Genomic DNA, 22,406 nt, shown 5'->3' with positions numbered 1-22,406 from the left:
TGTGTGTGTGTGTGTGTGTGTGTGTGTGTGTTAGACTTTTCCTGTGTTATTATTGTGTACATGCATAGTATTCACGCTGTTGTTTTCCTCTTTTTGTAGTTTCTTCCACTTTTTTTCAATCAAACTTCTTCCACATCATCTACTTTACTTTAACATTCATTAAAATGTTTGGCTCAATAGAGAAAAGTTTGCTGCAACTTTTAGAATCGATAACTTTGATACTTTTTTTTATTTAACTTCATAAAATCTTCATAGAAATACACAGATATTTTTCCTTCAAAAACATTATTAAATCTCCTTCATTATGGTTGCTTTATTTTTGTAATGTGTCAGTTTTAATTTTTCTCTACAGTTTTGCAAATTTTAGACTTTAGTTAAAGTTGTGTTTACATTAGTTTTTAGTATGGATTTTGCAGACTTAGGCTTTAGGTGCTGTTGTGGTCACTGTAGTTTTTAGTTACTGTTGCTGATTTTTAGCTTATTTGTTACTGTCACTTAACCAGTTAACAAGTCCTTCATCATTAATTGTCACCAAAGTCCCGCGACACTCTGCATTCATGTGTTTTTTACAGAAAATCCAATTTTCTAGTTTAAAGGTGCAAATGTCTCTAGTATAGGAGGGAATAATAAGGTTTTTTTTGCATTTTTAAAATTGAATAATATCAAAGAAACAGTTGAGCTGTTTTCAGAGCTGGGCGGTATGACCCAAATTTTATATCACGGTATTTTCAACAATTACACCAGTTTCACGGTATTTGACGGTATTTTTTTCCTCACAGCTCAGCTGATAATAAATGTACAAACTTTGCTTATTGAGTTTTCTTTTACTGTACCTCTGTTTCACTGTTTCTCTTCTCTCCTACGTCTTTTCTTCTTTGCCTGGTTTTAGACAGTAATCATGCATTTTAGTCCGATTGTGAAGGGTTGAGAAAAGATCATTATCGGGTCCATCGTTGTCTGTTAATAAAACTTAAAAGGACGACTCACCTCGCACACCAGTCTACTTCTACTACAAAACTACTTCCCCTGGGCTTTTCACAACAGAAGCACATTAAAGTCTCCATGCATTAATGTCTCCATTATAACGCCACGTGTTAAATCTAACCGTGCACGTCACTGAAGAATTGTTTACTATATTTAGCGGCGGTGAAAACGGGATGTTTTTTTTTACGTCAGTCAATATAAGCAGCTGAAACACTATCCGCCGCCAGTTACTGCAACATTAGCATGCTAATGCGCTTAGCAGTGCTGCGGGAAACGTGTCCCCCGGGAAACAGTTCACTGGAGGCCACGACGAAACGTTCCGCATGTCCGAAACCGCTATGTCCGGTATTCAGATAATTCATATCATAACAAAAATAAAAAATGGTTTTCGGTACAAAACGGTATACCGCCCAGCACTAGTTGTTTTACATTGTTTCTAACCTGTTTTTCTGCTGGAAAAGAAAAAAGATCCCCTTAATTCTGCCTTCAGATCTGGTTTCTGCATGTTGTGTAGAACTGTAATAACTGCTTTTCTAAATACATTCAGACCTTTAGTGTCAATGCAAGGCTGAAATCTAATGTGAGAAATTTACTTGAAATACAGTATTAGTCATGTTTGGTTTTATTCACTAGCAGCAATAACTGACCTGGTTCACATTGTATAACCCCTTTAAACCTTATAAGTCATATATGTGACTTTATTATGGGTTTCTCAAGCACCCATTTAGTTACACACACAGTTTAGTTGTTGCCTATTTCATAGTTTACATAGCTCTACAAAAGATTGTGATTTTAAGTGTAAATCTGTCTTGAAAAACTTCCACAAATACACAGCTATTATAACAAAGGAATTTTGTTTATTTTTATTCTACAAAGAAAATCGCATCTATTCAAGTCCCAATAAAAAGAGAACACTAGCAGTAGCTAAGTGCAAGTGGCACCAACTTATCTTACTAAAAACCTGCTGAACAGCGTGCAGCTAATCTGACAGCACTGATAGATGATTTTTTTAGTCTGCCTTAATGTGAAAACAAGTAAAACCACTCAAACACAGCAGATACACTCGTTATAACTCAGCTTCAAGCACTTAATTATCAAATCTAGCCTACTAACTACAGCTTTAATCCGCTGTTGTCCAAACCAGTTTCTGCTGGTTTGTTCTGGGTGGATGATGAAGCTGTCTTTATTCTTTAGCATTGCCAACAAAAATCCACTTTCACATAGCTGATGTAATACCAGCAAAGTTAACATATGTGGTAAGTTTTGTTTTTTAAATGGGCAACTTAAACAAAAGTGTAATATGTGCATTTATTTTATTGTATAATTGTATTATTATAGTGTTTACAGTCCTGCCTGGAAATGACTTTACAATTCTTCTACCATAAAAGTAGATTAGGCTTAAAGTGCCTTACATCGCTGAAATAATCTTTGTCCCTGTGTCACACAGACTTGTGGAATGCTCAGTTGTGCAACGGGAAGAAGGGCTCAGTTTCACTATTCAGGACGCCAGTCCCACATACCCACATACCCAGAGACCAGTCTCCTCATCAGCTGCCCTGTTGCGCTCTCTGCTTCAAACTCACACTCCTACAGAGCTGGAGTGTATTCAGTCCAACGGGGCTCTGTGCTTCATCAACCCCCTCTTCATAAAGGTTCACCAACCAGAGGGCAGCAAACAGTGCACAAATTTCAACACCCCTGAGACCCCAAGGGAAGAGTCCAACAAGACGACCAACGCTGAACATCCTCAGATCTGTAGGTCAGACCATAGTGACAGAAACCAGTCCGCTCGGAAAAAACTGCCGAACCTTTGCAGAAACTCCCCCAGTAATGTACAAATCAACAGTAGCCAGAAATTAGGAGCAGGGGCAAGTGTGCCGCGGTTCCCACCATCTCACCCCTCTCTGCCTTGCTTTACTGCACAGTGCTCTGCACCACCCGTCCAACAGCGAAGCATGCCTGAAAAAATCGCCTGGATTAATGAGCCAAAGGCGGAGGAGGTGAGGCAGAGCAGGCCTTTCTCTCGCCTCGGTTCCACAGTGACCACCGGCCTCTCGTCCTCACCTTCCAAGAGGTTTAGCATCAGCTCCCTCGCGTCCATCCCTCGGCAATCCCTGCCCCTCTCCCTGATGTCTCTGTCTTCCTCTCCAAGTCGATCCAAAGCCTCATCATTATCATCTGATTATGAGGATGCTCAGTGTCATTTGGCTTTAGAGGAAAAGACAATCGAGACCGCCATTCGTAGGAGCCAATTATTTAGACAAAATGCAATTAGATCCACAGCCCAAGATGTATACAAACCCTCCAAAACCATCTTGATGCCAGCAAACAAGCGTGCAGAAAACCTTACAGGAGAAGTTCCGGAAGGATGTAGTGGAACGAGCCAAAGGCTGAGTGACATGAGCCTCTCTACGGATTCCTCAGATTCTCTGGATTTCTCACAGAGCTCAGGCTTCCTTATCCCTCCTCTGCATGATCCCAGCCCCCCTACTATGGCTGACTTCGACAACCATCTTCCTCTCTCCCTCCCACCATCCCACCTGCGTTTAAGCAACATCAACATCGACGACGAGGACGATGACGATGAGGACGAAGAAGACCCCATTTTTGGCATCAGTCTTGAGAGTGACCAGGAGCAGGACCAGGACCTTACCATGCTGCCACCAGGGAGCAGCACAAGAAGACGCTCAAGTACCAGCGCGGTGGTCTTACAGAAGGCCCTGCGAGGAAATCTTCGCAAAATGAGTGGCGTGTTTACCTCACTGCTGACGCCAGAGAAGAGAGCAGTCCGCAAGGTGCGGGAACTGTCCAGGGATAAAAACTCGTACTTTGGCTCCCTGGTTCAGGAGTACCTCAGCTACATGAATGAGGGTGCTGGTGCCCAGGCGTGGCAGAGCTACACGTCTTGTCTGGAGCTGCTGCAGACAGTCCGTCAGTTCATCACTCAGATGAAGAGCTACCTGCGACAGAGCTCTGAGATGGAGCCGTCGATCGACAGCCTCGTCCCCGAAGACCAGATTGGTAAGTTTGACATTACACAGTTCCACCCTCTGTAGCTCTACTTTTTCATCTTTGTTACTCCACTAGTCTTACCAGTTCCGACACACATGTCGTAAATCATCTCGTTACCTCGCTCTGAATATCTGTGTCAACAAGAATATAATTACAGTCAGAGGTTTTTGTCTATTTCTGTGAAATTTCCACGAAGATTACAGCACAGTTCAGCTCCCACCAGTGTTCCACATTTTAAACTTGATGACCTCATGGTCATCTCTTAAAAGGAAGCGTGAGTCATTCAAGTGTGATATTAAAAAAATGGGGGTAAGCAGAATTATGCATCATGTATTTATGGAGAAATCACGTGAAAATGTTTTTAACTGCCAATCCAGCAGTTTCACTTCAGTGTTGTAGCACTGATGGAAAACTGTATGTATAATCACTTCAATGAGGATATCAGTAAGGTTGGGCAATATTGGCAAAAAAAGAAATCACGATTAATTGTGGTATTTAGCCGATAACGATTAATTTGACGATTAATCCCCTGGAGTCCCTGAACACCCGTGTGTCCTGGTCACATGACCAATTTAGTGGGAAAGATTTGCTCTTTGTAAATATCTATTCCAAATTGTGTCATAATTACAGACTTCAGGCTAAACATCAAACTTTAAATTGTGTTGATATATAAATAAATTACAGAACTTTTTTTAATCTTCGTCATATCTGAAGTGGAGAGGAGCACTGAGCGGACTCTGACTGGTAGCATTAAAGTACCTGACATGCATATTCTTCAAGTACAAAAAGTCAAAGAAAACATCTTTATATTTGAGAAAGTTGGAATAATACAATTATACCCATTTTTTCCCATATAACTGAATATTTTCTTTTGAACGTGACTCAGCCAAAGTGAAGCAGGAAGTGAAATCACAGGGGAACTCTTTAACAAAGAAAACACTCTGGTCTTTGTTTATTGAAAATAATATCATTTGAACTCTGACTCTTCATCTCTCTGATAGAGACTCAATCTAAAGAAACATCAGATTCTTCTCTACAGGCTGGGTTGTTAGCCATTTTAGCAAAGCTCTGTTTTCATGCAGACCTTCCCCTTTGACATCACTTCCTGTTACTTCACAGGCAAATATCTCAACAACTGTTCATCTCAGCTACATGAAATTTATTTTGCAACATTTTGTCAATGTCCTCTTTCTAAAATTCCATTTATATGTATTACAAAAATTTGACGTCACAGGCACTTTAATCGTATTAATCGTCAAGTGCCAAAAAATAATCGATTAATATTTTTCTGACGATTAATTGCAGACGATACGAGTATGCCCAACCCTAGATATCAGTCTTTATTATTTGTGTGTATATTTGATGGAAAGCCACACTCAGATGGATAAATACATTTGGAGGTGTAGGGGTAAGTAAGCACACAGGATTGTTGGGTCCAGTCCCCCTGATGCACTGATAATTAATGCAAACCTTATGTTTACATTTCTTAATGTGTGTGCTGTCTGTTGGATCTTACAATCCCTTCAAAGCAGCCTTACAAAAAGAGACTGCACACACACACACACACACACACACACACACACACACACACACACACCTGCCGGAAGAGCCGTCTGAATCATGTAGGCCAAGACTGAGTGAGTGCGTCGGACCTTGGACAGGGTAACATGTAAACAGAGGCACAAAGAGGGTTCTGTCTGAGGACTCCACCAACTTGTTTCTATTGGCCTTGTTCAAACAGTTCAGCAAAGTGCTGCATTCAACACACCATTACCAAGGAAATAAATAGTTCTTCAGAGGTTTCCACACAGTTTGAGCATGTATTTCAGAGTACCAACATTAAGTGTCTTATGTAGAAATGTCTAGGCTATATGTAATGAACATATTTATTTTACTTAAGGATTACTTGTTTTTTTGTGTATTTTTCAGTCTTCCTTTAGCTCATTTAGGAGATGGTAGTAATGACTTTTGGTTTCTGGAACATTTTTTACTTTTTCAAGCTATTTAACTTTATTTACAACTATTTCCTCTAAGATTTCTACAATTCTTTCAAGTACAGTTGTTTTTTTGTCTGCTCCAGTGCTTTTTTGTTTTCCTATGATTCTTTTTGCCAACATTCATTCATCCATTTTTTTACCTGCTTTTACATGCAGGGTCCTGGAACAGCTAGTGTCTATTTGCTACTTTTAGCATTTTGCTGACATTTATTCTACTTTTAGTTTCTAACTCACTATTTGTATTTTTAGCTAATCTTTATAGTTGCTACCAGTGTTTTGCTCAATTGTTGCTTTTTCAGCAAATTCAGCATTCAGCCTATATTTTTTTTCACCTAAATTTTTGTTGTTTTATTAATATGACTAGGGTATAGATTATTCAAGATTGACGAACCAAATTGTGAATTCTTTTTCAAGTTTTTTTTTTATAAATGTCAGGTTATCTGTAATAAACAGCAGCATCACTGACAGCTCAGGGTTGTGTTACAGTAGTTTTGTATTTCTGTAGGGTTTGTGTCAGGCACAGGGTTATATAGGGTTAGAATGTGGGGTTTTATTTTATTTTTTTTTACAATAGAAGCATTCAGATGAAAAATTAACATTCCCAATAAACATTTTTATGTCCTTAATTTACATTTTACACAGAGGTCCACATTTTATAAGACAAGTCAGTAAACTGAGAATGAAATCACAGTCCGTTCTCATCATGTTGGTATGAGACATGTTTTGTGTCTAATTTATGAAAAGCCGTATTTCTCAAGGGATTGACGCTCAGGGAAATACTGTGGGTTTTACGTCTTGGGAGTGTTGCCTAATAGTTAATTGCAGTATCTTCAGAGAGCTTTTTCTGTTCAGCTCAAAGGCTGGCTGGCCCCAATGCATCTGGATGGCTGTCTGCCAAGTCATGGAATGTCGTACTCCAACCACAGCTTTTTTATACCATTAGTCCAATCAGAGGGTGAGAATTAGAGGCAAGCCCCCCCCAAAGCTCTCTGCCTCACAGGGGTCTTGTTTCTTTTTATTATTATTTTTTTCACTCTGGAATTCTGCCCTGATGAGATGTTCTATAAAATGGGTTCGACCTCGAGTACTAAAAACAGTATATCCTTGATGCTAAACTATCTACAACTGCATGAAATAAACCCTTCTTAATTTAACATAAACAAAATTATGTTCATGCATGTTTGTACTTTGTACCCAGCACTGAATCAGACTGCAGCAAACATCTGAACCCATAATGCAACTAAATTTAACAGCACAGGAGATGTTCTCTAAGCTTGATTCGTGTCGTTACTGTAAATTTGTAACTGTACTGAGTAACCAGAGACCTGAGAACAAGCCCTGACTGCTACCTACAATGAATACAGCTCACCTAGTAGACTTGAGAATATCTGCTGTGGTATCACTTCTGAACGTTGGAAGTAGGGATGCATGATACATCGGCATTAACGTCAGTATGTTGGTAATTTTTTAGCATATGGGTATCGGTCCAAAAAGTAAAACTGGGCCAATATTAATGCCAAATATTGACTTCCCACCTGTTGCTTTTTGTGTTTCTGTTTTGGGAGAGGAGATGGTTGGTTGAACGGTATCTGTTTGACCATGATGCAGTGACGCTGCGCAGCCAGGAATAACTGAAGTAGAGAACCATGTCAGTGGTCTGGTTGTTTTTTACAGTATCAAAAAAAGACACGTGTGTTTGTGATATAATTTGTGTAATATTGGTAAATATTGGCTATTGGCTAAAACAGCTATATTATTATCAGATATCAATACCAGTATCATCTGAAAATTTCATATCGGTGCATCCCTAGTTGTAAGATCCATAAATCTGACTTGTTCATAAAACACATTCTACAGATGATAGGGCTGGGCAATATTGACAAAAAAATAAATCACGATTAATTGTGGTATTTAGCCGATAACGATTAATTTGACGATTAATCCCCTGGAGTCCCTGGACATCCTTATTTCATAGTCACATGACCAATTTAGTGGGAAAGATTTGCTCTTCATAAAAATATGTTCCAAATTGTGTGGAAATTACAGACTTCAGGCTATACATCAAATTTTAAATTGTGTTGATAGATAAATAAGTTACAGAACTTTTAAAATATTCGTCATATTTGAAGCTGAGAGGAGCAGCGAGCGGATTCTACCTGTTGGCATTAATCGTATTAATTGTCAAGTGCCAAAAATTAATCGATTAATGTTTTTATGACGATTAATCACACACGATACGTTTATGCCCAACCCTAACAGATGACTGGTTTAAGTGAGAGCTTGAAAATTCGATGGCATAGTTCTTTGGTTCTCTGTTTCCCAAGGTTTTCCATGCAGCAGAACTTGATCCAGAGAATGCCACTGAGGACCCAATCTCATGTCTTCCACTCCTATAGGGCCCATACAGGCTTCTCCAACCATATGATATTAAAATAAGGGATTGATCAGACTAGACAACTTTTTGTGATGACACCATGGTTTTGTTGCAGGTGATTTTATCCCTGGACAAAACAAAGTGTGATGAGATGTTGGTTTTTACATTGTTCTACTGAAACCAGCAGTAACGTCTTCATGTGTATGAGCCACGGTAGGTTTTCTATTAGAACAGATAACGTAGGCCACCAGTCTTTCTTTTAAATGAGTCTGCCTTACCAAATCATTCATTCACCAGACATTCAGTGTGGACTTATTTTGATAGAGCCTGACCACTGCCCATTTGGAACATCCACCTTATTTATTCTGTGTTCAGACAACATTACAAGGAAAGGTCGAACTCTAGGTGACTATCTAATAGGGTTGGACAAAATCGTATAGCGTGCAATTAATCATCAGAAAAACTTTAATTTATTATTTTTTTGGCCCTTGACAATTAACACGATTAATGCCACTAGACAGACTGACTGGAGATTTCCCCGGTCAGTCAAATATGACAAAGATTTAAAAAAGTTCTGTAATTTATCAAAACTCTAGTTTTACTCTGTCTATCAGCACAATTTAAAAACGATGTATAGCCTGAAGTCTGTACTTTTGACACAATTGGGAACAGATTTATACGGAGAGCAAATCTTTCCATCTAGGTTGATTTAAATTGGTCATGTGACTAGGGCATGCAGGCATCCAGGGTCTCCAGGGGATTAATTGTCATTAATCATTATCGGCTAAATACTGCAATTAACTGTGATTCAATTTTTTGCCAGTATCGCCCAACCCTACTATCTAATTGCATGTACGTCACTCATCATTAGTCACAATGTTATGACCTTCATAGAAAAATATGTGGCCTTCCTCAGTAATTGTAAAACCACTAGGAGTTTCCTTATTACAGTATCTCATAATGGTCAACAAAATGCAGAAGCCACAACACAGCACAGTATAACACAACAACAAAAAGCTGCACCAGAAAATATACTAAAACTGAAGCCTCACCACAATGGAAACAATGGGCCTCATGCAAAAACATGTTCGTATTCTTATCCTAAATTTCTCTTACTTTTGTTCGTACAAAGGYTTCGTACGAACATGTCACGTCAGATTCAACAAACTCTTCTATCTTCAGGAAAAGGGTGTAAATAAGCTGCGTAATTTCCACCTGTTCGTATCCAGCTGCTCGTGCACACAAGAGGAGATTAGCATAATTACCACCCCAAAAACACCATATAAGGCTATGTTTCCTGCCTCAGACAAGGAATTGTTCATTCATGAAAATGACAGCGAAAATGAAAACGAAGAACTTTACGAGTTCAGAGATTGAAGTCCGTCTGTCAGAGATCCAGAAAAGAAAATCTGTCATTTTTAGCAGTTCAGCTGTGGCATAAAAAGAGCTGCTAAAAGTATAAACAACTGTGTTAAATCATTTTCATTTATTAAGAAGCTACAGCGCTGCGCACCGTACACCCCCCAGCGCTGCGCGGTCGCAGGTGGTCTCAGATGCAGGTTTGAAATAAGCATTTTAAAATGTTTTCAAAATAAGTCTGGCACTTTGGAGAAAATCCAGGACTCGCTGGAGGGATTATGTATCCCCTCTGGCCTGGGAACGTCCCGGAGTCCCCCGGGACGAGCTGGAAGGTGTCGCTGGGGAGAGCACGGGGTCTCTCTGCTGCTGCCCCCGCACCCGATAGTGGATAAGCCGACCAGACGGACAATTTATATTGTTAGTCTAAATTATTACATTTAAAATTATAACTCTAATTCAAGCAGAATAACTTATTGTCAACATAATTATGGAGTGTGATTTATTTTCGACTCAAAATATCTTCAAACTAAACTAAATATAAAGTTATTAATGAAGAAAACCCGTCTGGATAACAGCAGACTGACTGCTCGTAAAATATACGACAGGTCTGGACCACACGTGAATTTTGTTCATATCTGAAAAAATCGTAGAATTCAAAAACATTGGTGAATGCCACAAATTCTCCTAAATCACTCGTACGCACAATTTAAGAACAAATCTGTGCGTACGAACGGTTCTTGCATGAGGCCCAATGACCTTTAAAACAGCACATATTTCAGTGTTTTACTTACTTTTCCACCCAAAAACTACTTTGACCATAGTCTTTCATCCTTATTATTTTCTATGATGTGGTGCACAATAACATATACTGACAAGATCATTAATTTAACTTCATAGATGGTGCATTACCACTGCCACCATTTTAGCATATCTTCCATTGTGGCTTTTGTTGTTGCATTTGACCCCTCTGGGCCACCGTATCTTAGAACTAGTGCGGATTTACGTCATTATGAAGCAAGATTGGCTCTTCAACCTCTTCTTGGAGCAATTTGTTTGTATTTCATTTGTACAATGTTGCCTGATGAGGAGATTTCCAGAAATATTTGACATGCTGGTGAGAAGATATTAACAGGAGGAAGATTATTTCCAGTAAAACAAATCCAAGAGATAGTTACAGTCACACCCTGGAAAATTTCCTGTAACTGACTGACAGTTTTAGCAACAAGTCAAGTCAGTCTGTCACCTTATCAGTGCCAGCAAGCAGCGATGCAACAAAACAAAGTTGCAGAGCCGCCTACTGATTACTCTGATTCAGTGTGGAGCAATAAGGAAGTGAGAGTGTTCTGCAAGTAAGCAAGTGCCAAAAGCCTTGTTTTTCTGCAGACTCTCGGCTCCAGATCCAGCAGTAATATCAGGAGATGTGGAAAGATTTCCTCCGTGGGGAAGGGGAGGGGGGCTGCCTCAGCTTTGCAGACGGCAGATGCTGGATGTCGCCCAGCTGAAGTGGAAAGAAAAATCTGCATTTGCAGATGTGCTCAGCCGAAATAACTGCTGACCTCACCCGTTTTCTAGAGGATCCAGCAGCGCTGGCACTCGCACATGCTCCTTATTCAGCACTGCTGTGGTCTGGTCTCCCTTTAATGATCTCATAGTGCACTGAAGTGCAAGCGCTGAGCTGGTAAAGGCTAACGGTGACAGTGTTGCTGTGTAGAGACACGTCTGCCTCTGCAGCAGCAACACACTCATCTGGATGGAATTTGATGTGCTTAACAGGTGAACATTAGAAATTGGTGTAATGATCTGACTTTGACCCACTGCTGGCAGCTTTTGGCTCATAAATACTTTTTGTTCAGCCTCAAAACCCATGAGGAATAAATCTGCATTGTAAAGTGATGTTTATTGTCAGTTGCTCTTTAAGATTTGCTAACTAGTTCCCAAAATGAATCCTCTTTGCCCATCTTTTGGAGTAATATTACAACCAGATGTTGGGAGGTCAGTTTGAATATTGTGTTTGTTCTGGTTTGAACAAACTCAGGTCAGTTTCTTCCTTGCCAGGTAACAATAGTTATTTACTCGCACTTTATATTGGAATATTCCTAAATGTGCAAAATGTTTTGTTCCTGATCTCTTTTTTGTTATTTGGAAGTCTTGTAAACCTGAAAAAATGTAAAGGTTTGGGTCATATTAGGAGTCTCTCGCCAGAATAAACGAGCCATTTAATAGGCTCTCGTCATCTGTTTCCACTGTGAATCTGTGGAATGTTGATTCTTAAACTCTGGAAGTGGAAGCTTTGGGTCTTGTTAAGTATAGCATAATTTTTGAACAGCATTATTATGCCCATAGTGTAGCTTTACACAGAACTGAAAACTATCTAGTCAGACAATTGCTTCCCCCACCACCACAGTGAGGTATCAGTTCGCCTATAGGAGAATTTCTATTGGTTCATGAGAACTGATGTTTCAGTAGACAAATTATTTATTTCATTAAAGATTTTCTTGTTCCAAATTTTCCTAACAGAGCACTTGGCTGTCAGACTGCAGGTTTACTTGTGGTTCCTAGAATTTCTAAAAGTAGAATTGGAAACAGAGCTTTCAGTTATCAAGCTCCTCTCTTGTGGAACCAACTTCTAGTTTCTGTCCACGAGGCTGACACTTATGAAGGTATTTTTTTTTTAATTTATCCAATCCGTTTCAATAAAAAAAGTAATTTCAATCAAAAAATTAATTTCAACAAAAAATAGAATAGAATAGAATAAGCTTTATTATCATTGATAAAACAATGTTAAAAACAGTGTTAAACAATGAAATGAGTTTAGCACCCTCACCCTTAGGTAGTTAAAAAAAACAATAAATTACACTAAAAACATTTAACCTCTAAACAAATAAGAATATATCTGTACAAATAGAATAGAATAAGCTTTATTATCATTTATTTAAAGCAGTGTTAAACAAAGAAATGAGTTTAGCACCCTCACCCNAGAGGAGATTAGCATAATTACCACCCCAAAAACACCATATAAGGCTATGTTTCCTGCCTCAGACAAGGAATTGTTCATTCATGAAAATGACAGCGAAAATGAAAACGAAGAACTTTACGAGTTCAGAGATTGAAGTCCGTCTGTCAGAGATCCAGAAAAGAAAATCTGTCATTTTTAGCAGTTCAGCTGTGGCATAAAAAGAGCTGCTAAAAGTATAAACAACTGTGTTAAATCATTTTCATTTATTAAGAAGCTACAGCGCTGCGCACCGTACACCCCCCAGCGCTGCGCGGTCGCAGGTGGTCTCAGATGCAGGTTTGTCAAAGCTGAGGAGAAGGTTTGATAGCTTTCACAGCCTGAGGATAAAAGCTATGTCCCAGTCTGTTAGTCTTTATTTTTAATTGTCTGAACCTCCTCCTAGACGGAAGGGCAGAAAACAAAGAATGACCAGGGTGAGTAGAGTCTGTTGAAATGCAGACAGCCTTTTTCTGGAGTCGGCTGATATAGATATCGCTCGTGGGGGTGGGGGGGTGACGTGCCCACGATTTTTCCACTTCTTTCACCACTCGCTGCAGATTTTGCTTATCCTGTGCTGTACAGCTGGTGAACCAAACCGTGCAGCAGTATGCCAGTATACCTTCGATGGTGACCCTGTAGAAGTTAACCAGCAGTCGTAGGGGGAGGTGGGACTGTTGAAGCTTCCTGAGGAAGTACAGTCTCTGTTGTGCTTTCCCAACTAAGTGTCGGGTGTTGGAAGCCCAAGTGAGGTCAGCTGAGATGTGCACCCCCAGAAACTTGAAAACTCCACTCTCTCAACTTCCACTCCATTTATATGAAGAGCCGTAGGCTCAGTGCGCATGGATCTTCTGAAATCTATAACCATCTCCTTGGTTTTAGACGGATTTGGATAAAGATTGTTATTTTTGCACCACGTTATCAAATGCTGGACCTTCTCTCTATAGGTTGATTCATTGTTGTCCGCGATCAGTCCTACGATGGTGGTGCCATCAGCAAACTTTATTGTGGAGTTGGAGGAGTGGATGGGGGAGCAATCATATGTGAAAAGTGAGTAGAGAAGGGGGCTAAGAACACATCCCTGCGGTGTACCTGTGTTTAAGATGATGGTCGAATATGTTTGATCCTCCATCCTGACGCATTGGGGTCTGTTGCTCAGGAAATCCACTATCCATGAACATAGTGAGCTGTCTAGTCCCAGATCATTCAGATTTTTGACAAGTTTCTGTGGAATGACTGTATTAAAGGCTGAACTAAAGTCCACAAATTACAGCCTTGCAAAAAAAATTAACGAATTCAATCAAAAAGTTTTTTGCAAAACAGTATTTTTTTTGCACATCTGAAATCATTGGTTTTGAATCTCAAACTTTTGATTGACACTAAGTTTTTGTTTGAACTCAGTTTTAGAACTCAGAGAACATAAACATCCTGAGTGGGGCCTAAGGAGGAACTAAGACGTGTCCCTATTGGTTAGTGGGAACTGAAGCGACTACCTCTACCTTGTTTTAATTGAAACTGCTTTTTTGTTTGATTGAATTAAAAAAAATACCTCCATAGACACTTTGTCTATTTTTAAGGCTAGACATAAAAACTTTCCTTTTTGATAAATTCTATAATTAGGGTTGGTTTCCTGAGTTATTCCATAGTTCTTTTGCTATAGGCTTAGACTACTGGAGGACGAACTGATCTCATTTCCTAATTTCATTGCTGTCTTGCTGAGTCTGGTTTTGTTTGAAGTTTCTTCCTGTTAAAATAATTCCTTTCCACTGTCACCAGTGTGCTGCTCATGATGGAAGTACACAATGAAGTAAAGATCTGACGCAATCTGTTGGCTTCCTTAAATAACTTTTACTCATTGGGCCTCATGCAAGAACATGTTCGTATTCTTATCCTAAATTTCTCTTACTTTTGTTCATACGAAGGGTTCGTACAAACGTGTCACGTCAGATTCAACACACTATCTTCAGGAAAAGTCTGAATGCGTATCAGGTGCTCGTGCACGGGGAGAGGTGATTTACATAATTACCACCCCAAAAAACACCAAATAAGGATAAACGTTTCCTAGCCCACGTACAAGGAAGTGTCCATTCATAAGTGACATCGCAAAGTAGAAAAGAAGAACTTTACGAGTTTGGAGATTAAAGTTTTGCTCTCAGAGATCCACAAAAAAAAGTCACTTCAGCTTAGGGTTGGGCATAATCGTATCGTGTGTGATTAATCGTCAGAAAAACATTAATCAATTAATTTATGGCACTTGACAATTAATACGATTAATGCCAACAGGTAGAATCCGCTCGCTGCTCCTGTCAGCTTCAAATATGACGAACATTAAAAAAAGTTCTGTAATTTAGTTATCTATGTAGAGGATACTCCAACATAACTTCTCATATTTAACCTAATTAATATCGACTAATATTAATATAGTTAATACATGAGGAAACGGGTTCTTTAAGATTTTAAATACTAATAATAATAACCATCACCTTTATTATGACCAAGACTTTGACAATGAGTATCGTAGTCAATAAAGTTTATCTAAAAATAAATGATATTTATTTTACAAAACAATTATTTACATACAAACTCATTGGAAGATGGATAAGGGTTTTACATAAGTTTAAATCAACCATTAACTCTTAAAAAGGGTTAAATCTCGTTAATTTGACAACTTATATGACACAACAAGGTTCTTTGATGTTAAATAAACCTAATTGAGGCAAATTCTTAGTAAGAGTGAAGTAAAAGTTAAGTTTAGGTAGAAAAGTAGTTATTAGGGAGAGTGAACTAGATTTTATCTTATCAATACTGTAAAAAGCCAGAAGGATGGAGCGGTCTTTAGAGACACAGCCAGGACTTCTCGACACTTTGTAATCAACGTTCAGCTTTACCTTTTCAGACGTCAGTCAGGTAAGCTTAGAAGGTGTCCAGGTTTCAGACCTCTGGGACCCGCTTAGGACCATTCAGGACTACTTTGGACTCGACTTCCAGGAAGTTGATTATCTGGGTCGGTCCGGTTCCGTGTCAAGCCGACACCCCGTCGCTCGGCTTCTTCAGATTAAAAAACAAAGCGTCTCTCTGGAGTCTCAACTTCAAAGAGAGGTGCTGGGCGCCCACGACTGGCGTTGTCGTTAGGCTAGTGGGAAGATTAGCTCTTTAGCTCTTGAGCTAAAACCTTCACCACAAGGTTCTGCTCTCTGCTGGGAGAGCCCAGACAGTTCCCCGAGTCTGACCCGCGTCAGACTCCGCTCGAACTGAACTGCTGTCGACCGGGACTAGAGAAGACTGCCGGACTTTCGCCCGTGTTAGTATAGAAAAGATAGGAGAGGGGAGGTAGAGGGAGTCGTCTCTGGTCGACCTTGGTGTTAACAGGTGTGAACCAGAAAGTTAAAGGAGCGTAGAGTTCTCATGGGAAACTTTGCCTCCTAGACAAAATAACCCCTGTTTTACATGCTCAAAGTTTCTTCTGTTAACTCTCAGCTTTTAGTGAAACTTCTCACACCAACCTCTGTTTTACATAAGCAGAAAATCATACACTTATATAGTGAATCAAAAATAGAAAAACATAATCACCTTATARTCAAATAATGGTTGATTAACATACACAAAATAAACATTAAAATGATATCTTTGTGATTTTCTTCTTTTCTCTGGTTATAGTGAGAAGAACATAAVTTGTCATTCAGTTAAGCATATAACTTTAACTTTAAAATGATAACTTTAATTAAGAAATAACTTTTGCTTAAGTAAAATATGTAAAGTCAAAACATATAAAGAACATTACTATTTTGTTTATTATCTTGATTATAGAGAATAAAATGAAATAAAATGTCCCTTAATTGTTTAAGAAAACATGTTATGACCATAAAAATTGAACAGAGTTCTGTTCTTTAAAGGAGGCCTTCCGTGGTCAAGGTCAAAGGCAAGTGGAACGTTTATTCCACCCAGGGTGACCACTACATCTATCAACACAATTTAAAGTTTGATGTATAGCCTGAAGTCTGTAATTTTGACACAATTTGGAACAGATTTTTATGAAGAGCAAATCTTTCCCACTAAATTGGTCATGTGACTATGAAATAAGGGTGTCCAGGGACTCCAGGAGATTAATCGTCAAATTAATCGTTATCGGCTAAATACCACAATTAATCGTGATTTATTTTTTTTGCCAATATTGCCCAACCCTACTTCAGCTGTAGAATTAAAGGAGCTGCTTTAAAGCCGAGGAATTAAATGAGGACTGCTGTTAATGTCGTGTCTCCCATGGGTCGTACAGTCACAGAAATAAAAATCTAAATAATATTTATCTCTCTCTGTAGTCCTGCTCCAGTTTTTCTTTGTTCAGATATTTTTTAATTTCAGTGTAAACAACTGTGTTACATAGGCTTCACTTATTCAGAGGAGCGGTCACGCACTCCCCCCACCCCCCAACCGTCAAGCGTCAGATGCGTTTCGGAATAAAAAAACATTTTAAAATGTCTCAAAACTTCAATTAACTTCATATTAACATTATAGTGCTATACAACAAAATTAATAGCCAATTTATTTTAATTTAACCAATTTATGTTGTTAGTTACATTTAAAATTATAATTCTAATTCAAACAGAATAGCCTCTTGTCAACATAATTATGGAGTGTGATCTATTTTCAACTCTTTCGACAACTTTCAACTTCTTTAAATATACATATATATTTCTTTTTTGTATGACTCTCTAAAATGCTATTTTGTGCTGTACAAATAATCTGAATTGAAGGTTGTTAATAGTTGCAAAGTCTCAACAGTGTCCGTCTCTCTTCAGACCAGGTCCTGGAGAAGGCCATGCTGAAGTGTGTCCTGAAGCCCCTGAAGCCAGTGCTAAGCGCGGCGCTGCACGAGTTTCAGGAGCGCAGTGGCGCATTGCAGGAGCTCAAAGAGAACCTGTGTTTGTACAAAGCCCGGCTGCCACAGGAAATAGGCGTGACTGATGCCTTGCCCCCTGACTCTGTGGCCATCGAGAAGATCAAAAAGAAGTTTGAGGCCATGTGTAAACTGTACAACCCGGAGAAGAAGGTCACCATCCTGCTGCAAATCTGCAAACTAATCTACACCATCATGGAGGACAATTCAGGTAGAAGGGCATCGAGTTTCTACCGTTCACACGCTGATGAGACTGTTCACACATGTTTAGTGTTTATTGAGCCTGAAGGGCTTCGTTTTCATCTCAGGTCGTTTGTACGGTGCTGATGACTTCCTGCCAATGCTGACGTACGTGTTGGCCCAGTGTGACATGCCTGGGCTGGACACAGAGATACTCTACATGATGGAGCTGCTGGACCCCTCACTGCTGCACGGAGAAGGTGCCTCTCCTGTTGATCAAACTCAACCATAAGCTTTTTTTCACTCGGATCAAAAAGTGAAAACCCTGCAGTAGCTAAAATAATCATTGCTTCTGTGTCTAGGTGATTACTACCTGACCACTGCCTATGGAGCCATGTCGCTGATCAAGAACTTCAAGGAGGATCAGGCAGCCAGAGTCCTGAGCTCCGAAACCAAAGACACGCTGCGCCAGTGGCACCGGCGACGCACCACCCAGCGCTCTGCACCTTCTATTGATGACTTTCAGGTGAGTGCAAGCACACACACACTAACACACACAGACATATGAGGTATATTTAACTTACATTAGCAAATCAAGTGACCTATAGACAGAAAAACATTGTTAGGTACAGTCTATATCTTGATGCACAGAAACTCTGCCAGGTATTTGTCACAAACATAAATTCCAAAGGACAACGGTGTAGGAGACATTTAAAATTAATGTTTTACTTGTTAGCCTTTAACAAAGCTACTCCTGGTTGGAGCTGGAGCTCAACCTGACAACAGAGTTCACCTCAGTGGTTGTAAGTTATGGAGGTTTACTTAGTCTGAGAGAAAACGAGGGATGAAAGTTTGTGTTATAACAACTGATAACAGCTAGGTGTGAACAGGATTCAAAGAACAAAATGACAAGAATGTCACTGAAATCCATCCAGAACAAAGTGAGGATCGTTGGCCATCGCTTTCCTTCGAGCTCTCGAGCTGTCTGAGTAAGGTTCCTCTCAGTTTCTTGTCCAAAGACACATTGCTTTGTTTGTTGTGGGTCAACTCTCTGCCTGAATCAGACTCTAGTCTGAGCTTACACACTTACCACACCTCCACAGACCCCCGACTGCCTCCCTACAAGGTCCCACACTGAGATTTCAACCAAATTTTGATGGTGAGCTTTGTTAGGTTTGTGTGAGGTACGGTGACTCAAGTGTCTGGATTCAAACCTCACAACACAATATTTCGTGTGGTACCGTGATCTTGCTCTAGCTTTTACCTAAGAATATTATCAACTAGAAGCACTCGGAGAGTGCAAACCTCCGCCAAGACCATTTCCCCCCATCCTGTAAGAGTTAATGCGCAAAAGCAGAGATGGAAACACATTTGCCGAATAAGTTCTGGCGTAGCGAACATTTAAGCAGGCAGTATGCACTGAATTACTTCTTGGTAGAGTCCAATGTGAAAAAAAAAAGTCAGACTTGTCACCCAACCTTATTCTTCATCAAACTGGTGTCGGATTAAGCTCCTAAGTTTTCATCAGTCACATTTCACCATGTAAAACGTCTGTTTTATCTCCTTGTATGAGTTTGTAATGGTTTGACTCTCTTTATAAAGTGCTTCCTGGCTCCCCCCGTCTCCAAACTTTGAGGCCCGGCAGCTCTCTGTTTACAAGCTTAGTAGCAAGAAACTGTTTTGATTGGTTGTTTGGGAAATGTGGTGTGTTTGAGGAAATGGGAAAAATAGGTTTCATGGTGCAGTCACACACTTCCTGGTCACAAAACGTTCTGTAAATGCGCATATTATGGCAAAAAAAATTCATCATTAGGCCCAAAATGCGGTTTTAACATTACTTTTATAAAGTTTGAAGTCCGTGCTGTCCAATCCAGCTCACTGTTTTTTTACAGAAGCCCTGTGAAAGCATCACAGCTTTGCCGATCTCAGAGTGTTAAAAGAAAAAGAAATCCTGTATCCGCATCGTGATCCAGAACATCACCAAAATTTAAAGTTGTGTTTCTTGGCCCAGCATCCACATGTGATAAAAATGTCATGACAATCCGTCAAGTTTTTGAGTGATGTTGTCCACAGACAGAAAGACAGACAGACAGACAGACATACACGACCGAAAACATTACCTCGCCCTTGGCGGAGGTAACTCTGAGTACAAAGCCCTGATAATGTACATAGCTGTAGACAATGCATGATACATTGCCCTCCATTATAGTCTTTGTGACGCCACTAACAGGCTCTATAGAACACTTTGATATGGCAGCGAGTTGTTTACAGCCTTTCTTCTGTGCTTACTCAGCCTTTAGTTTCAAAGTTAATGATTAGAACGATCATTATGAGTTTAGCTTTAGTCTTCAGGTCAGTAGTCCATCTGTACCTTATCACTTCTTCTACCTGTCCCCTCAGAACTACCTGCGAGTGGCTCTGCAGGAGTTGAACAGCGGCTGCACAGCCAAGACTCTGCAGGTCCGACCTCATGCCACGGTGGAGGACGTGTGTCAGCTGTGCGCCCTCAAGTTCAGGGTGTCAGACCCGGAGAACTATGGCCTGTTCCTGCAGATGGAGGGCAGCAGCCAGCAGCTGGCCCCGGACACCCACCCTCAGAAGATAAAAGCTGAGCTCCACAGCCGCCCGGAGGCAACCTCCTTCCTTTTCGTCTACCGACGTGTGGCCAACAGCAGCAGCCACTCCAGTCCCACCCCCAACCTCAACCACCTCGCCTCCACCCCCGACCCCACAGACAATCTGAACTGCCTCAGCACCAACCTGTCGGGCCCCTCCTCTGAGTCCGGCGTTGGCTCAGACCTCAGCCCCCCGCCCAGCCACCTCAGCGACTCCGTCTCTGATCAAGAGCGAGCTGAGGCCTGAACGGCCTCTTTGTCTCCAGCTGTCACAGAGTCGCCCTTTATCTCCCTCTCACACACACTCTCATGAGCCATACATGTGCTGGCGTGTTGACAGGGTCCAAAACACTGTGCTGGGCCAGTCTTCACAAAGGCCGACTTCTCCTTTTGGATCTGTTTCAGTCAACATCCCCTCTCTGAAAGCTCTGTCTGACAGACGCAGGCGAAAGAGGAAAAGAAGAGGAGGGAAGGAAACGAGAGAGATGCATTTATTTTCACTTCTTCGCCTCAGGATTTGTTATCAGGGTGACTCTTCTCTGAGCTGTTATGTCGCCACCTTTAAGGTACCTTTAAAAAGCCTAATCTCAGTAAATCACTTTATGTACAGAAGTGAAAGGGACAGATTAGTTGTTTTTTTCTCACAGTTGCTGGTAAACTGTTACTTTGTTGTTTTTTTGTTCATATAAGAGATTGTTTTATAAAAAAGGATTAGGATGGTCATAATAATGTGTTTCTACTGGAGGCTGAGAAGCAGAAAATAAGAACTCAGCTGTGAAGCGACGACCAGACGACAACGTATTTTCTCTGAAATAAAAAAAAAAGTCTCAGCAGAGAAACCGTTTTCATAAAACCTCAGCAGGCTTACAGAAACTCTCCAGCTGTTTCAGCTGACAAATACAGTCATTAATAAGAACAAACTCATCTGGTTTCCCAGTAATTAATCCGATCAAAATGCAGAGTGGGACGAAGTCGGCATGTCTTCTGATCATTCTGACCTGTAGTCTCCAATCTCACATAGGTTAATGTGAGCATAATGAAGTCACTCACGTTCCAAATCATTCTTTTCACAGTTTTTATGACGAACACTTCATAATTCTGTTGAGAAAATAAAAAAGTACAGATGATGTTAAAGGTAACACAAGCATAGTTTGAGTTTAGTAACCTGAACGGATTATTGTCAGTAAAAACCCAACACAGGTGAAAATGAAGTGTTAGCTGAAACGCAAAGATGTCATTTACCTCATCTTTTCTTCTTCTGTGACAAAGTACTGGGTCTGTTTTACCCTTAGCTGTCAAACTCTGCTGGTTCAGTTCGTACAGTTCAAGGTAGAGGGAGGTCAAATCAACCACTCTACTTGTGTTTGACTTGTTTGGAATTATCATTGAACGACAGTGTTGTTTTTAAATGCCAAAAGAACAGGCTGGCTGTCAGAAAAACAATTATTTATTGCCACTACTGATCAGTGATCATTAGTCTTCTATATGTGCCATAAATAGACAAATGCGGGTATAAACTAAGCACAAAAATAAGTAAATTAATGTTAATGTGTTGTTGCAACAAAGCTTCTTGGCAATAATAATAATAATTGGGAAAAAACATTTGCGGGTTGAGCAGCAGAGGGTGTGGGTTACACCCATGAAAAACATGTCTAATCTCTGCAGTAAATCCCATAAATGACACCAAAACCATCAGTCAGTGACAGATGGAGCTGTTTTCTTTTTTTTTTTTTAATTGGCAGAGAAGAACTGGAAAGCAACCCGCATATGTTCTGCTCTGCTGCTCAACACAGAAATGTTTCGTAACAAATGTGGCACCATTTATGGGGGAGGGGGGGGGGGGTGTTAAACTCAGCCACACAAGAAGGACAAATATTTTATCTTGGTCCAAATCAAGGACCAAGTTTAACTAAATAAGTTGCATTTTCCCAGTGTGAATGCTTAATGCTGAAAGAATTTAGCTGAAAGCTGCTGAAGAAACTGAAAAGGTTTAAGTTAA

General features: G+C 40.1%; 1 protein-coding gene across 1 annotated transcript; it reads left to right on the top strand.

Moving 5' to 3' along the window:
- Positions 1–2,431: 2,431 nt before the first annotated feature.
- On the top strand, positions 2,432–21,240 carry LOC106525821 (ras and Rab interactor 2; the record flags this gene model as incomplete). The annotated part of the gene is given in 5 exon segments (XM_014020164.1): positions 2,432–4,005; positions 17,515–17,823; positions 17,921–18,052; positions 18,155–18,318; positions 20,193–21,240. Coding segments are annotated over 5 exon segments (2,641 nt in total), but the record flags the coding sequence as incomplete, so codon positions are not given.
- Between the last annotated feature and the right edge of the window lie 1,166 nt (positions 21,241–22,406).

The sequence above is a fragment of the Austrofundulus limnaeus genome, unplaced genomic scaffold (genome assembly GCF_001266775.1).
Source record: "Austrofundulus limnaeus strain Quisiro unplaced genomic scaffold, Austrofundulus_limnaeus-1.0 Scaffold243, whole genome shotgun sequence".
NCBI classification, from domain to species: Eukaryota; Metazoa; Chordata; class Actinopteri; order Cyprinodontiformes; family Rivulidae; genus Austrofundulus; species Austrofundulus limnaeus.
This window is presented reverse-complemented; position numbering and strand designations above follow the sequence as displayed.